At 43.0% G+C, this 17,581-nt stretch overlaps 1 protein-coding gene across 2 annotated transcripts in view; it reads right to left on the reverse strand.

Annotated features, from left to right (window-relative positions):
• Nucleotides 1-17,581, reverse strand: part of EEA1 (early endosome antigen 1) — a 164,022-nt gene that overhangs the window by 70,947 nt on the left and 75,494 nt on the right. Inside the window, exons 5-6 of one of the 2 annotated variants that reach the window (XM_042815409.1) lie at nt 12,818-17,270; nt 12,233-12,311 (exon numbers count right to left, since the gene is read on the reverse strand). In XM_042815409.1, coding sequence (XP_042671343.1) covers nt 12,233-12,262 — 30 coding nt within the window. In that variant the 5' untranslated portion in view covers nt 12,263-12,311; nt 12,818-17,270. Of the gene's footprint in view, nt 1-12,232; nt 12,312-12,817; nt 17,271-17,581 lie in introns of those variants that run through there. The other variant, XM_042815410.1, reaches the window with a different exon arrangement.

Here is a 17,581-nt window from a genome sequence, read left to right on the forward strand (position 1 = left end):
CCGGCGCGGCCCGCTCGCCCCGTGACAGCCGCGGCGGCCGGGAGGCGGGGCAGCCGCCGGGGCGGGACCGAGCCGCGCCGGGCAGCGCCCGCCCCGCCTCGGAGGGGGCCGGGCCGAGCCGGGCCAGGTCGGAAACGCCGTCGGGGGATGGAGCCGCAGCCCTGTTGAGCCTTCGCTGCCGGCGGGGAGCGGAGGAAGGGACGGCTGCTGGCGGGAAGCCCCGTCCCGCAGAGCTCTCCGTCCCGCCCGCTGCCCGCCGTGCCGGTTGTTGGGAGTGTCGAGGGGCGCCGTGGTTTGGATAGTCAACTGGAAGCCAAACCTATTGGAAATGAAATTTATTCCTTATTGCTTCCTTAGAGCCAGGGGCGGGAAGAGCTACCTTGTGGCATAGCCGCTTAGATTCGCATTAAAATGTCAGAAGAGAATATTGTGCTCCCACACACGTAACCGTCAAACACAAAATAGCCCCAAAACGAGCAGTTCTGTCCAGAAAGGGTTCGGTGCTGAGGCAAAACTCCTATGAGGCTTTTGGCAGGAGACCTGCAGGAACACTGATGTCCTCCAGCGCGCAGAACTGAGTGCACTGCCATTTCCTGTCGGTTCTAAAGCTGCAGCTTTTATTTATTGAATGCAAGGCAGAGAGTCATGATTAAATAATGGACTGCTTGATGACTTACTGTGCAGGGCATAGCAGACGTTAGATGCCACTCTGCTACAATGATTGAAAACATTTCCACTCTGAAGCTGATGTTTTTAAGCACTCTAAAATCCAAGGATTTGGCGTGAGTTATGAGCACATGACGAGAAGGATTCAGCTGCAGCAGACAAGACGTGAGGCACAGCAACATGAAGTGTCCTATCTGAGTTCCCCCAGCTCCAGATCCTGGTGTTTTGTGAGATTATTCCTCCGTTAGGGTACATAAGAGCACACACCATGTAGGGTCATGGCTTCAGCTGTTGAGGGGTGACGTCTTTGGTCACATCCATCAGATCATTTCCATTTTTGTGTCCATATATGAAGCAGCTTTAAAATACTCTGCACTGTGTGGCACTAGTAAGGTCTGTATTTGAATTTTCTGCATGGAATTAACAATGGGAGGAGGGTTTTCTTGCTGTACTTTGCAATATGCTTTGTACTCTCTCCCAGGTTAGCAGTTCCTGAGTGCTTACAGTAATGTTGAGGATTCTGGTAAGAAGTCTTACATCAGAGGAGGATGTTCTTAAACAAGTCCTGTAAGGAAATGCACAGTGCTGTATTTCTGTGGATGTTTCTGTGGATTTATTCACCTGCCTCTCTGTTCCCCATCATTTCCTCAGTGACTTCTGGATCCATTGGCCAATTTCCATCAAATATCACTGTGCCAATTGAGGCTCAGAGGCAGTGAGCTCCTACAGATTTAAGCAGATGCCCTGGAAGAGAGAGAAACCTTTCGAATTCCCCTGTAAAGGAAAGACTGCAGTGTGATCACCTTTGCTAAACACCAAGAATGAACATAAGAATTCACCTTTGGGGCAGACATGTAGGAAAAAAAGATTTCATCAGTCCCATGTTGAGTGGAATTCCTTACTTTTAATTATTATGTGTATGTTAATGTCTGTGAGTTCATATGTGCAGCACAAATATTGAAATCACATGCTGTTTAAATATGGTTTATGCCTTCAGGCATGGGAGTTGCAAATTTGCATTTCATCCAACCTCGTAAACTTTGTGAGGGCTTTGGCACCTTTGTGTGGAGCCTATTGCTGACAGTCTTGGACTAAAATCATGGCAGAGACTTTCTTGGGCATTCCATCTGGAAAGCGGGTGCTTCGTCCTCTGAACATAAGTCACCAGCTCAGTCTGAACTATAGCAGCCTCTCACATACCATTAGCTGCAGAAATCAGCAGACCTGCATTTCAGTAGACAATCAAGATCAATCTTCGGACTGAATAAACAGTATTCAAAATGGCCCAGCATGCAGCAGCACCTCCCAGGCCTTCCAGCAGAGCACTGCCTTTTTTTTTCCTCATTGTTATGCACATATAAGCCCATAAAAAACATGATTCCTGCTCCATGGCTCACAGAAAGCTGTGCCCGTGTAATCTTCTGCCATCACTGAGGGCTGTAAGGAGTCACCATCACTTCAAACAAAATGACTGGGAAAATAATATGTGGTGTGTCAGTATTGCATGTACATAGACTTGTGGCCTGTACATTTCCAAATATTCTGCACTGATGTCCTGCATGTTATCAGTTTTTGTATGGATAATTGTTTTCAAAAGGCTGCCCAGAGAAGCTGTGGGTGCCCCATCCCTGTAGGTGTTCAAGGTGAGGTCCTGGGCAGCCTGATCCTGTGCTTGGCAGCCCTGCCCATGGCAGAGATGTTGGAACTGAATGACCTTTAAAGCCTCTTCCAACCCAACCTATTCTGCGATTTCTGTGATTCTGTGTTAAGTTCCTGACATTATCCCATTTTTTTCAAGTTGTTACTTTTAGGTTTCTTATTTACAAAGGGTATTAGAAGTCTCTGTGTTTTGGGTTTGGTTGGGTTTTTTTGTTTTGGTTTGGTTTCTTGTTTTTTTTTTTTCCTTCCTAGCTCTTTAATTGTACATTTATGACTGTCACTTTATGTTCTTCATTTATTTTTGGCAAATGTCTTGCAAATTCATCCGCATCTTTTTCTGAGGCTCTCCTGTGTTGAACTCTATGAATTGAACACACAGAACAGATGGTTTAAAGGATTTGTGTGTTGAAAACCATGATGGCTAGCAGGTGAAAGTAATATGTCAAGAATCCACATCAAAAACCATGGAACAGGCAAATAATAAGATTAAAGATTAGGAGTATTAAAAACTTGCCAACCATCTATCTTCAAGATTAAGTAAGTGCAGAACTGTAAGTCATAGGTAAACAATACATTGTATGTTATAACGTTGCTTAAACCACAAGAAAACATGCATCAGGAATTTACAGATTCCCCCAAATGGTTCAGGAGTACATATTCCATATACAATAGAGGTTTGTGTGTTCCTAAATCAAATCATCATTTTGGCAAAACACCTACTGAGAACTGCCATTTAAGAAAGTCGTGGATGGACTAATGGAGATTTAGGAAGGAGAAAACTACCTTGAAAAAGAACTTTTCAGCTACTGGTACTCTAGTCTTTCACTACAGATATTCACAAACAAAATATGCAGAGTGCTGTTTGAATTTATGTTTCCTTCATTTTGCTGAGAAACTGCACTTAAAACTCATCTTTCCTGGAGTTGGCACCAATCATAGAATCACAGAACCATAGAATGGCCTGGATTGAAAAGGACCACAATGATCATTTAGTTCCAGCCCCCTGCTGTGTGCAGGGACACCAACCAGCAGACCAGGCTGCCCAGAGCCACATCCAGCCTGGCCTTGAATGCCTCCAGGGATGGGGCATCCACAGCCTCCTTGGGCAACCTGTGCCAGTGTGTCACCACCCTCTGAGTGAAAAAATGACCAATGCCCTTAAAGAGACCAATGGCAGAAAACAGCTAAGAGAAGTCCTTGGTGAAACTCATGATATGGAGAAATGTGTTAGACAGCTGGGCTAAGACATCGACAAGACTCACAGTACATCAGAAAGTAATTTTAACAGTGACACATGAGACATTTGCACTGTGGTCAGACCACACGGGAGCTCCTGTACATCAGCTTGACTTGCTAATCTTTCCAGTAGTATAAGTGTGTATCTCTTACCTCTACCTAGTCATCACTTTTGTCACCAAACAAAAAAATGTAACTAACTTTGAGACATGTCTCCCTCGTTCAGTTTAGACTCAAACTGCCCCATGGGTTCCAAAGGTGCATAGTGGGGAGTTGAAAGTCACAGGATGTCACCTCTGCCTCATCAAGGAGCTAGGCCAAACCTATGGGGTGGTTATAATCTGTGTTTGAGCTGTTCATTGATCTTTCCTGACCCATTCCTTTCTCACACCGGTGAAAATTAACAGCTCTTCAGTTCTTAACTTCAGGTACTGAAGAAGTTGGCAGCTCATCAGTACTTCAGCCTGCTTGTGCCAGGCTGAGTGCATTCCCTCAGCTGCTTCAGAGCCAGGCTGAATCTACAGTGATGTCTGTAACAAAGATGTGACAGCTACAGGCCAGGTCCTGTGCAAAAGAGAGACTCCTTCAAGATTGTGTAATCACTCGTATGAGTAACAAGTGGGTGTACTAATAAAGATTGCACTACTAATACCAAATTCTGGAGCTCAAATTCATGCCTAGAACCTGGTGTTAGAGAACTTGAATCTTGTTGGATTTGCACAGCTATCCCCAGTTAACCCAAATTGAAGTCATAAATAATAGAATCATCTCTATACAGAAGAAAAAAAAAAACACAGCAGTAGTTGATTTTGTTTCCCATTCCCCAAGACAGTGAGGACTATGCCACGTAGCTTCATTGGCTTAAGTGAGAATTATATATGAGTTCATGTAAAAAATAAGCCCAATATTAATATAACCAGAATCTGAGATGGAGAAGATCTGCTGCTGAGTCATGCAGAGCGCTCTGCCAAATGCCTCAGCTAAGAAATTATTCTGCATCAAGCTGAAAGCATGCCACAAAACAAAGACTTTCAAATTCCACCCCAGAAAGCTGCAGTGATACCACCAGTCACGTCACTTCAAGGAGATGCTGGCACGTTTCCTGGGCAATTTCAAGAGGCATGAAAATGGGTAAATTGGAAAAAGAAAGGGGATTGGTGGAGTTCCACTGCAGAGTAAAACATAAATATTTCAAAGAACATATATTTTGAGGTTATCTGCTCACTTTGGTTATGTGCTTTTACATATTTATATATAATTTCTCTTTTTTTGGGTCTCAGACAAAAACTTCTCTCCATTATTCTAGGCACTTTTGAGGCCATTTCAAAGTTTTTTTAGCAAATTACTTAAACTTCCAAACGAAGTAATCAGGGCAGCCCTTAGCCACGTAGATTATAGGGGATGCCACTACTACTTAAATAAATCTTATTCAGTCTCTTCTAGTTACAGCTAAAACAAAAGATGGATTTTCAATATGATGGATAAAGATTGTGATAATACTTGTGTGCACTGTTGTGATCACTTTTTTGAGTAATTGTAAAAAAAAAAAAAAAAAAAAAGTTGAAGGTCTGTAGTTGATTTCAAATGTAATTTTAAAATCAATTTTTTTTTTCCAATTTTTCTAGTTATATGAAGGTCCATACAGCACTGATTCAAACACACCTCACTCTCTCTGCAAATTAATGCACTATTTGTTCACGGCTTTGTATGTGAGCAGATGCAATAAGTGTTGGCTTTGTTGGGAGTCAGAGTTCATGCATTGCATCAGCAATTCAGTTAAATATTTTGAAATGGTCAGAGTAGAAGCTGATAAATAAAAAGGGCAAAATTTAGCTCCAAAGGGAGGTTACCAGGCTTCTTGAAACAGTAAACAAATACTCCTGCAGGCTTAAAGTAATCACGTAGGGTTTAATGGCATCTCTTCTTACAAATTCAACCTCTCTACGTCTTCCACATTTGTATTTTGATGTGAGAAATTTGCTGCATCTAAGATCCAAAATGCTGTTTAAGCTGTACAGTATCACACAGCTAAAAGCCCTGCTGACCAAGCCTTGACTTTCCTGAAGTACAAGCCAAACCTGTCTGTGTGGCAACTGAGCTAACGATGTAGATGCGAAGAAGAATGATGAAAATAAGCAAAGAAGGATTAAAGATCTCTCTCAGTTAAATATTTTTTAAAAGTTCAAATGTTTGCTGTAAAAGAATAATGAAATGGACCTTTCATCCTTAATCTGCTTTTCCTGGTGTAGAGCCGGTAAGATTCATAATTTCTTAGAACATTACATAAAGTTTGCAAAGAAAAAAATAAATTACAAATGAAGAATGAAGTGTTGACCAAAGCCCAGGACAAGCTGGGAATCAATGAGGGTAAGAGTAAATGCATTTCCTGTGGATGACAAAATGCTCCATCATTCTCAAGAATCAATTCTTCAACAGCTGAGGTTTCCCTTGCACTAATGCCAGCTGTAGGCACTACTGAGTCAGCTGCCAATACAATTTTAATCTGGATCAAATACGTGTGCCACTGTTCTGCTGTTTCTTCTGACCTAACTTGGGATATGATGTTAAAGCAGTTCATTCTTTCCATTGCCTACAAATTGATTGCAGGCCAAAAAAATATGGTGTCCATAATAAAGCTGGACAGGAAAAAAGTTACAGGTTTAAAATAATGTTAAAACAATTTTAATAGGTGTGATGAGTTTGCACCAGACTTGTATTTTTTAATATTCATGCTGTTTGTTTTTCTGATCCAGTATGAAATAACATGGTGTCACTCTGTGGTGACAGGTGACAGGACGAGGGGAAATGGCCTCAAGTTACATGAGGAGAGGTTTAGGTTGGATATCAGGAAACACTTCTTTACAGAAAAGGTGGTTAAGCATTGGAATGGGCTCCCAGTCCATCCCTTCCAGGGAGGTGGATGAGTCACCAACCCTGAATGTGTTTAAAAACCATTTGGATGTGGTGCTCAGAGACTTGGTTTAGCAGGGGGTTGTTAATATGGTTAGGTCATGGTTGGACTTGATGATCTTTAAGGTCTTTTCCAACCTGAGCGATTCTATAATTCTGTGATTCTATGAAGCCAGATTTAAACCATTTAAATTACATTTAAACCAAGGAACCACAGCCTGGCCTCCATACCTGCCCTTGCTTGGATGGTTGTTAGGTAGCTGCAATAGCAGGAACAATGCAAGAGAAAGAGGTGATTCCTGAAAGCACTTGCAGGAATGCCAGAGAGATGTTCAGAAAGGAAGTGTTCACTCATTACTGCTTGGCATTGTAATGATACCAAAATGATTTTTACAGAACTGGATATTACGTATTGTAGCAGTCTATAGCTCAGGCAGTCTCTGCCTTGAAAAGTTTATGGACCAAATAAGCAAGAAAAAGCAAGATGTTTTTAAAATTAGAAAATCAATTACAAGGATTCAACTTGCAAAATGTCACAGTGGTGGTTTAAAAGCTGGCTAGAATATGTGCAGCATGCCAAAACCTCTCGATGAGTTTGCCAGGTGCTTTGGAGGAGCAAGAAGATGTACAGTTTGAAGTTGGCGTATTTTATTGATATTACACTTTCAGATCAAATAAAGAGATTTCCCATAAAATGTAATGAAGCCAATTTTTTGGTAGAAATTTCAGTTTGAGATTCTTAAAAAAACAATTCTTAATTGTATAAAAATCCTTCATTTTAAGCCTGCCTACTGTAATCACAAATCCTGACAGTGTAACAGTAGAATTGCAAAAATACAGGTTTAAAATGTCATTTGTCCATAGGAGAAAGGTGAGGGTCATCTCCTGCTACACCATTTGCTGCCTGACCAGCAATACAACGTCCACCGCCAGCTGAGACAGGACCCATTTTATAGCCCAGTCCAAGGCATAAGAAGCAATGAGCAGGCATTCAGTGTTTCATTTCAGAACACTCAAATAAATCTTCTAGTAAGTGTCAGATGTTTAAGGCTGGACTCCCGGCATCCTTGCAGACAGGGGTTTTACTGCTGACCTCTATGAGACCTTGAAATCAATACTGCAGCTCATATGAAGGAAAGAGAAAAACCATTACACATGATTCATGACTGAGCAGGCCTTCTCTGGTCAACCTGACTTTTGATCCCACTGGGGTCCCTGTTACATAGGAACATCCCTTAGGACTCTGTTGACATATGAAGGCAAATAACGTGCATGTGTACGTCACAGAGCTGTGCGAGGCCACAGCAGTGGATCTGGATGAGTTGAGAATCAGTGTTCCCACTGGCTGCAAACAGCCAGGGCCCAGTTCTAAGGTCTTCCAAGGAGATCTATGCCTCCCTATAGGTATATATTGGAGAAAGGAGGAAAAAGCTCAAATTTGCCGAGTTAGGAATACTGGGATACTAGATGGGGAGCTATCTCAGTCTCCCTGGGGGATTACAAGGTCTTGCTACAAAAATGGAGTTTATGAAGTGGTGGGCAATTAGTTGTACTGAGCGATTTACTGAAATCATCCCAGAGTCTTGTGTTTATAAAGTACCATTGCCACTTAATTACTATTTTTTAATACATGTATATATATTCTGTGAATATAACAGAAAGCAAATATGAAAAGGTACAGTCCGATCTGAGCAGAAACTATGACTCTAAATGAACATCATGACCAGAAACATATTTTAGGAGTATTACAGAGATTTGAAACTGAAGCTGCAGTCAGGAATTCAAACATCAAATTGCAGATTGTTAGTTGGTTTCCTGAAGTCTGCTACCCTACTTATGAAGAACAAGAGCTGGCTACTGTGACTATCACTGCATCATGAGAACATTTAGAGATGATTGAAACTGATTGGTCCATTTTTGTTTGCCAAGGGCCAGGTTATTTTCTACTGAGAGAAAACAATATAGAGACTAGAATTTTGTATAGTTACTGTTTGCCATTCCTCACCGATCCTTTTGTGCAGAAGGTGGCTGGGATTTGGAGCTCTGCCAGTTGCACTCCTCTCCACACACAGGGCAATCAGCCCTGGCAATGCCTCTGGCAGCCCACGACCACTGAGGCAGGCATCTGGGATTCTGTGTCTTGCTCCAGAGGCATCCCCAGCACAGCCCCCCTCTGTCATTTCTTTCCTTGTGATACCACTGGGAAAGAGCTGAGCTGTCAGAAGGCAGATCCAGGGGGCTGCTCCCCATGACAGCGTTCCTCCATCCAGTGACAAAGTCCATCAAGCGACCCACAGGGGAATGACACTGTCTCTACATAAATCCCATTTCTCTCCAGATATCAAAGGATATTTCTCAGACCTGCAGCTGATACAAATACTTCTTGTAGCAAAGGCAGCCCAAGAAACTGAAATTAAACCAGCCAACGCCAGGCAAAGATGCTGAAAGAAAACCATGATCACCTCAATCACAGATTGAGAAAATATGTCCCAGGAGCCCCTGCCAGAGCACCGGATCTCTGGATCACTCCCATCTCTCCACCACCACCAGCACAGCCCCAAGGGCAGTTCACATGATAACTACTAGTGTCTTTCTGAAGAACATCTGAGCATACAATTTATCTGGATATATTTCTCCCTGTTCATCCTCACTGTCCTTAGCAATTTGCATTTAATGAGCAGACCACACATATTTTTATGGCAGATATTTCACAGCAGCAAACAAAGAGTACTCAGCTGCTTTGGGACAGCGCACAAGTGAATCCTAATCTTCAATTTAACCTCTCCTGGAAGGACTCTGTGCTCTGTGCTGTCCCTCCTCTCTCAAAGCACAGGGCTGGGGCTGCCAAAAGGCCTGCAGGGGGATGAGCAGGCTGTCTGCCAGAGCAGTAAGCTCGGTCCCTCATTGCTGCAGACTTCAGGAGAGCTCATCTACACTTGTCTGCTACAAGATGTTGTGACAGCTGAACACCCAACAAATGACCAAGTTGTTCCACATCACCTTTGCTCCCTGCATTCAAACATAATGAAGCCTTGTAACAAGTGCACTTTTGGTTACACACACAACCATTGGGTGCCTTTTAACCCTCATCCACTGTCCCCTGAAAGTGTGCTCTAGGCAGAATCTAGCTCATTTCCCAGCAGCAGTATAATGGTGGGGATGAGCTGAATGGCAGCATGTCGCTGTACCAGAACTGTAGCAGCAAATGGGGATGGTCTCTGGATGGTCTCTGCACGGACTGAGCAAGGAGGGCTATCTAGAGGAAATAACAGAAAGTATTGGGAACAAGAAGCATTCTTTCAGTCACGGACACTCAGAGCTGTCCTTACATCTCCTCCAAGAAGGCCGCAGAGCTCCTTTTGCATTTCTGGAGCTACTGACAAGCTGAGAGTCTGATCCAAGAGATAACCTGATGTAATAAGATAGCTCAGCTACATCATGCTCTCATGTCTGTAATGCACAGATACAGAAGGGCTGATTTAAGATGGTGTGGGCAATCTTAATTGTTGCATTCCCCGACAACTAAAAGCTTGACCATTTGTCACTGGTAACAATCAGACTATTTTTTGTGGAATGAATACACAAGTGTTTCTATCAGTGCAGCTGACTATATCTGACAGAACAGCAGATAACGTTTTTTCCCCATCAGGTTGAAAACTTTTTATCTGATCATTTTGTTTGCTCTGCCACTGGCAGTTCCTCGATATCAACAAGTGAATGTGTTTCTCTCATCAGACACATTCAACCTCTTTCCAAGAAGCTGTCAAACACTTTTAAATGTACTTGTATTACTTCTTTCGCCTCACTCCACTGTCCCATTAACAATCTCATGCTTGTAAAGCAGGACAAAGTGCTGTGTGCAGCTTGTCCATCAGACAAGCAGAACTGAGGGCAAAATGGAGGGATTCTATCAGCTCAGAAACTATTTGGCCCTGTTCTCTGGCCAGGACTAAGTTGCCTACCAAAAATCATTCTCTTCTTTGAACTTCAGTGTCAAGTCCAGCCTAAGTCTACCCAACCAGAGATTGATAGAAAGGTACAAAACCAAGAAATCTACACTATTCCTCAACTATAGCCGTATTAGGAAGGCAAAAGGGATAAGACTCAGGGGGCTCCAATCACCAGCTAAAAATTTAGTGTAGTTTTTCTGGGCTTGCCACAGCACACAGGCTGAGTCAGAGCTCCTGAGGCACACAGTTAACAACATCTCTAAAGGGGAGAAATGATTGATATCATTTTTCTCAGTGAGCGATTAAGACTGCTTTTAACAATGCAGTCATGCATGCTATGCACTAAAAGGGATGATTCACTAGTTACTTGGAAGAGGAGCATCTTCTTCTTTCAATTCAGAAGCCAGAGAGATTAGCCAGTGTCCCATTAGTGTGGCTGATTAGCATGTAGAAAGAGAAGAAATACTGGCTACTTTTGTCCCTGTCCCCGCATCTGCAGTGCTTTTTCTCTTCAAGCAAGAAACAAATGAGAATTCTGTCTGCAGCAGTGCCATTGATTCCCTCTTTGCACAGTCTGACACCAGAACTGGCTGCTGGCAGCGGCTGCAGCTCCCTCCTCTGCCTCAGAGCGGCAGGCACCCCTGCGTGCAGCCCCATGCCATCTGCACAGCACCACTGGCTGATGCTGCACGGGACGTCTGTGCCTTCTGATGTCAGTGCTGTTGCCTCTTCTGAACGAAAAGAGAACAGTTATAGGTAGAACTGGTAAAGAGGACAACAATAATGGATTTCTTCTTATCTGAACCATATTGTTGCTGAAAGTAAGTTTACAATAACTTTTCTCATCCTTCTATCCCTTTTTGAAATGACATCATGTGTATAATAATCTGCCACTCCCAAGCCTTTCCTTTCCCAGAGTGGGTAGTCGGCAGTGCAAGGCACTCTTTGCGACACAGTGTGGTGCAATAGAGGAGCATGATGGCACAACCGTCTGAGAGCTAATGCTAGAATTTCTTCATGTCTTTTGAAAAGAAATGGTGTTGTCAAAGCCTGCATGCAAGACAATTCTAGCGAGCAGAAGTTGATGCTGCTGCCTCTTCGTCGCAACAAAAGTTTAATTTATAGCAAAGTACAAAGCTTTTTTTTTTTTTTTTTAACATTGATCAAAATTGTCACGGATGATCTCTTTCCCCTGTCCACATATGACTTAAAGGCAGCTTGTTCTGCATGCTTCTGACTGCAGTCACGTAATGATCGCTTGGACATGCTGTACTCAGAAAACTGGCAGCAGTTCCAAGATTGATGAATGACAGACTTCTGGAATCCACTGTCTGCACTGCAAGGATACATACAGTGAGTGCCCTTGCATCCAAACACAATCCCCACACTATCCCTAACCACCTTTACATCCTGGACTCCACCAATTTAATAGATACCCTGTGTCATTCATCCCTGGCTTTTACTTATCCTTTCTTCTGACCTCATCCTGGCTCCCCTTGGCCTTTCACCCTTCTCCTCCTTGGCTGCCACAGCGCCAGCTATTTATGCAAAATGATTCATCCTCTTCTCCACCACTCATGCCTCTCTTTTCCTTGAAGCAGTCTGGGGAGGATGAGTTGCTACCAGCCTGTGGTAGCAACTCCAAGGGGCAGACAAGCTCCATATCAGCCCTCATCTCCCTGTATGTTAGCACTTCCTTCCCAGACTACATTATAGCTGTTATCCTGCCCTCATCATGGTCCACCTTCAATCTCCTGTGCTGGTTGATATTTATTACAAGCCTTTAGTTAGCAAATCCCTTCTTATCTCACCTTGCTGAGCACAGAGTGTGCTCTTCCCATGTTGACAGAGTGGAAAAGAGTCTCAGCAGGTGTCCATCCAGCTGAGTTCCTGACAGAAAAACACCACAGGTATTTTGTTTCATATTAATTATGTAAGGGCACTTAAAGCCTTGGCTACACAACTCCATACAATACAATTCCAATCATCCAATTTAATGCAAATATAATTTAATCCAATCCAATTTAATGAAAATAACTCATTTGAGAAGCTCTTTGGAAAAAAAAAAAAAAATCAAAAAGATGATATTTTGGTGAAAACAAAGATTTGTGTATGTGTATTTGAAGGTCAAAAAATGACACCAGAGACCAAATAATTGAATTGAAACATGGCCAGGATTTCTTTTAATTAAATAGTGAAGTATATTGACCAAAAGGAAGCTCTTCTGTGAAAGTATCATCTTTACTCAAAACATCTTCTGAATTTATGCACAGTGCACAATGGACACCAGATGAAATCATCCTCAGTATACCTATGCATGTAACCACTGGAAAGTAATTTATTCCACATAAAAAGACCATTATAGATTTCATACATGAGATATTTATGTAACTTACCTTTATTTTTTCTTTCACTACTACTTCTGCATTCATCAGAAGCTCCAAAGACAAATAAACTGTCACTCATTCAACTGATGGTGTGATTTGCCATCCTGCCATGGCTTTACTTTTAAGCTTAAGTTAAAGCAAATCGTCTGTGCTATAAGTGACAAAAGTCCATAACCCCCACTGCAGCAGACTGCATTCAACACAGAACAAGGACAGACCTGGTGAAGGGAAAATGAGCACAGCATGGAATGACTGCTAAGGTTTTTCTCTATAAGCAAAACTCGTGTGTTATTCTCCAAATGCTTCCTTGGAAGTGCCCTCAGTGTTTTAGTTAAAACTTCTCCTGTCGTCTCCCTTCCGTTCCCCACAACATACAGCCATTTATTTAGTGCCATAGACTTCAGAACAATTTATTCACATTTTTAAAAGTAAGGAGTAATTGATAACAGTATCACTGCACGGAAATTGCCTGACAGCCTTCTGCTAGGTGCTAATACCTGTGCTCTGCATAGCAGAAAAACTGCCACTTCTCTACCAGTGCTTCAGTGAGACAGTTACTCCCCCACCCTGCAGAAGGTCATCACTGACTGTTAATACGTAACCCACGGATGTGTTGGATCTTTCCCTGCAGCGCTGTTTCAGGCACCGCAGAGGAATCCCCTCTGCTACCCACGCCAGCAGCAGGCAGGGAGCTGCGCTTGCAGCAAGGGGCACCCAGCTTCAATAGCTGCCTGAGGACACCTGCCTCCCACCCTGCCTCCCTCCACGCAGCTCTGTTGGGAGGGGGCTGCACGGCGGCTCCCTGGGCTGATCCACACAACGAAGAGGATGCTCTGAATCCAGATTGCTTTTGTTATCAGAATGGCATCAAGAACTGCGGTGCTGGTGCAGTCAGGAGAGCAGGCGCTGGAGAGGAAGTGTGCCATGGTTCAGACAGCATCTCTTCCCTTAATAAAGGTAGAATGCAATTGAAAGAGCGTTATGGTTACACAGTCATCAAACAGATAGCTCACAAACAAAAAGGATAATGCATTGGTTCAAAAAGAAACAAGACTGAACAGTAAAAACTGCTTCATACATGTTCCTTCAGCAGAGGAAGTAGCTACATGTATATGACTACATGTATAGCCATTAAACAACATGAAAAAGACACAAACATGAATCCACGTGCATATACACATTTACACACGTAAACACGCAAACATGTGAAAGAAATGCAGAATACACCTCACGTAAGAGTTTTTGTCAGCTTTCAAAACTCGCATGCAGCTCTGATCGTCTGAGGCAGCCAGTTCACGGCAGCAACAACCAGAAAAGCCTATAGAGGGAGCAGGCCGCCTGCTTTTTCTGTGTGACGGGTTTTCAGCCTTAAGGAACAGCCCTGAGGGAAGGACAGCCAAAGGTGGAGGACGATCATGTCTTAGGGAGCAATCCCAGGGCCTGATCAGGTTACCCTGCAAAGGAATGGAGCAGCAGCAGCACCCACCTGCCCAGGCCATGGGCAAGAGGATTGCAGCTACGTCTCCCTTCCTCCTTGCCCTATCTTCAAGTTCACACCTGAGCCCTGCAAGAAGTCAAGAATCACTTACTGTTTTCTCTCTTCTGTAGTCGCTGGCATGTCCTAATGCTTCAGCCTCCTTTCTTCAAAGTTCAGCAGAATTTCATCTTCTGACACCTACAGCCAAAGTAATACAGCACTAGCTAGAAGGCAAGAATGCAGTAAGCTGCCTGCTGAACAATCAGAATAACTAGAAAATGCACAACTGCATGTCACAGATAACATTAGAGAAGCAGGATCAGTATTAAAATTGCATTCAGAAGACAGAAAACACGAAAATATCAGTTACTGTGATACTGTGATTACTGTTTATATGTCCAAATTTCAACAAATCAAACATTACGTCCATTCTAATTCACACACACATACATACAAAAATAAAAATAAAAATAAAAACCTTCAACCCATGTATACATTTATTATAGGTACAGAAAGTCGGTAGTTATTGGTTCAGCCCAGAAGGCCCAGCCTAGGGTGCCTCTGCTAAGCGTAATACAAACCTGTGCCAAGAGCCTTACCTTGCCTTGTTTTTATAGCCCAAGGAAAGACAGAATGATGGGACTTCTTGTTTTGTTTTTGAAACAGATAGGGAGCTGTGAGCAGAAAAAATTAACAGAAAGTGGATCTTACCAAACAAACAGAGATTCAGCCTTTAAGATCAAAAGGCTGGCAACTAAAAGATGTAGGTTTGGGAGTAAAGACATTTGTAAGAAGCTTAACTGAGAGGCCTATGCTTTCTCATCTTAAAAATAACAAATGTGCAAAGGAGAAAATGGTGCATAATGCATGGCAGATCCGCAAGTGTAATTTACTGTGTCATCCCTGTGAATTCTCCATGTAGAAGGACTGGCCACCAGAGTGTGCACCAGCTAACTTCCATTTCTGTAAAAACTTAAAAGGCACAGAGCATACAATATTTATACATGAAATTATACTGAGAGCTCTCCCCCCCACACACTAAGGTCTAAGAATGCTGTAGCATTCGTCTCCTGGGGAGCAAGAGCAGGCTTTAAGACTGCAATACTTATAGTTAAGCACAGGTCATGCAGCAGTAACAGAGAAAAGGAACACTCTGCCCTTCAGTTCCTAGGCATTGCAGCTTGAGATTTTTTTAAAAAGATAGAATTACTTTTCCTTAACTAACCCCTATAATGTTTCATCTTTTGATACAGCTCTGCTTCTTCTTTTTTTTTTCTCCTTTTCCTTTTTGGAAATTGGAGAGAGACAATTTGAGGAATATATTCTACACAGTGATGTGATTCAGCAACTTTCTGGAAAACATAAATGCAGCCCTTTTTGTCAGTGCACTGATGAAACACAACCAGCAGCAATTTCCTTCATACTGGGCTTAACCAAAAGCAGGCAATGTATCACCAACCTAAGCTCAGAGGTCTCGGATCACAATGTCATTTCTCATGTTCTTTTACGTGACTACGAGCTGCTCAAACCCAACCAGTGACAACAACCACAGTACTGCAGAAGTTGCTCAGTGTTACTCAGGGTGGCTCAGCAAATACATTTTCCTTTTCATCAAAATTCTAGGTAGCTTTTGCCCATACCAACACACAAGGCTGTTGCTTCTCAGTATCCCAAGGGCATATCCACAGAACGGTTGTTCTGCAGCTCCACCAGAGCAAACCCCTCTGTCATGGGGTTGCCTCATCAGAATTTTTTTGGCATGAGGACACAGGAGTGAATGAGGCTTAGTAACTCCACTGTAAAAACATGATATGATTTTGCATATTTGGTATTCTTTACCCAAAAGTGCCTCAAGGGTGGGGAATCAGATCAGAATTAAAAATTATTCGCCTTAAAGGAACAAACTCCCACTCTCTGCCCCAGTGACATGAAAAGTAGTAAAAAGAGCTGAGGGAACTGTTGTGCTATACCAGGTGAATTAAAACTATCCCTATAAAGATATTTCTGTCCATAGGGTAAAGGAGTCCAATCTTCAGGCAGGCAGTGTGGTAGCGATCCCCAGTAAGCAATGGTGCCTGTGTCCCCTACTCAAGGGCACATGCAGGAGTGGTGGGCAGCACATGTCCTGCTTACCACCATGACCCCTCCTGCCCTGGGCTGCCAGAAAGCCGCAGTGGCAGCTCTGCAGCACCCACAGCTCATGTGCAGTGTGTCCCGTGATCAGCCCAAAGAGGAAAAGTGCTGTGCAAGCGTCAGCCGCTGTTGTTCCTGGCAGCGCTGCGTGGGGATGCTTGCAGGCACTGCCTGTGAGGCTGGCTAACCACTAACCAGCATGGAGCCTCTGTGCTGAGAGGCACCAAGCACTATTCACCACACATATTCCCATCTGCAAAATAAAAAGTGATTCTGACAACAAAGTCTTCCAGTGACTAAAGGACCAGCGCGCCGCTGGTATCAAGTAGTTGGCACAATTTCTATCATAAACACTGCTATCAGGTCATTGTAACTCAGCTGTAAAAACTGGCTCCAGGCTGATATTTGGCAAACAAGACCCAGCAAGATAATCCTTTTTTAAACACATTATCCTATCTGAGTAATCTACAGACATGGGAATGGAGAGGTCTGCAGATGCAATCCCCACGGACGTCACTGTTGATCTTCTCTGCTGATGTGGAGAAGGGCATCCAGGGATGGGAGCACCTGGCCATCCCAGTGGGAAACCCAGAGACCCACAGACATACCTCGTCCCATCTGGAACCACCAGATTTCCCACAGAAGAGAAGGGTAAGTATCATCTATTGCTCTATCAGAAGAAATATCTCTCATTCTTCAAAACAGCTCCTTAGTCACAACACCATAATGCTGTGCTGGCTGCCACAGTCCTCTTCTATTTCAAAAGGCTTCCTGTGGACTGTACCACATCTGAAAAACACTTTGGTTGAAAAAATGCCATCCATCAGCCATTCCGAATGGAGTTTTGCAGATCTGCGCAGAATAAGAGACAGGACAATAAGAATGGTTAAATGCAACAGGGTGGAAAATCAGCACTAAACAAATTGTAACAATTATTTATGTATCTACGCTCAGGTTTTATAGTTAGGAATGCTTCTTTCATTGATTTCATTATTAAAAGTCTGTTTCAGCTAGGGTTTCTTTTTTAAATGCTGAATCTCATTTCCAAACGCCCTCAGGGAGCAACAGCCACAACAATAAAATTAGGAACCAATTACCAAAGATAAAATTAGAATACCTAAACCCAGCACTATACTGGGAAAATGCAGTGTTAAAATGTATGA

The sequence above is a fragment of the Centrocercus urophasianus genome, unplaced genomic scaffold, assembly GCF_019232065.1.
Source record: "Centrocercus urophasianus isolate 14NV4802_14NV808 unplaced genomic scaffold, USGS_Curo_1.0 seq_15, whole genome shotgun sequence".
NCBI classification, from domain to species: domain Eukaryota; kingdom Metazoa; phylum Chordata; class Aves; order Galliformes; family Phasianidae; genus Centrocercus; species Centrocercus urophasianus.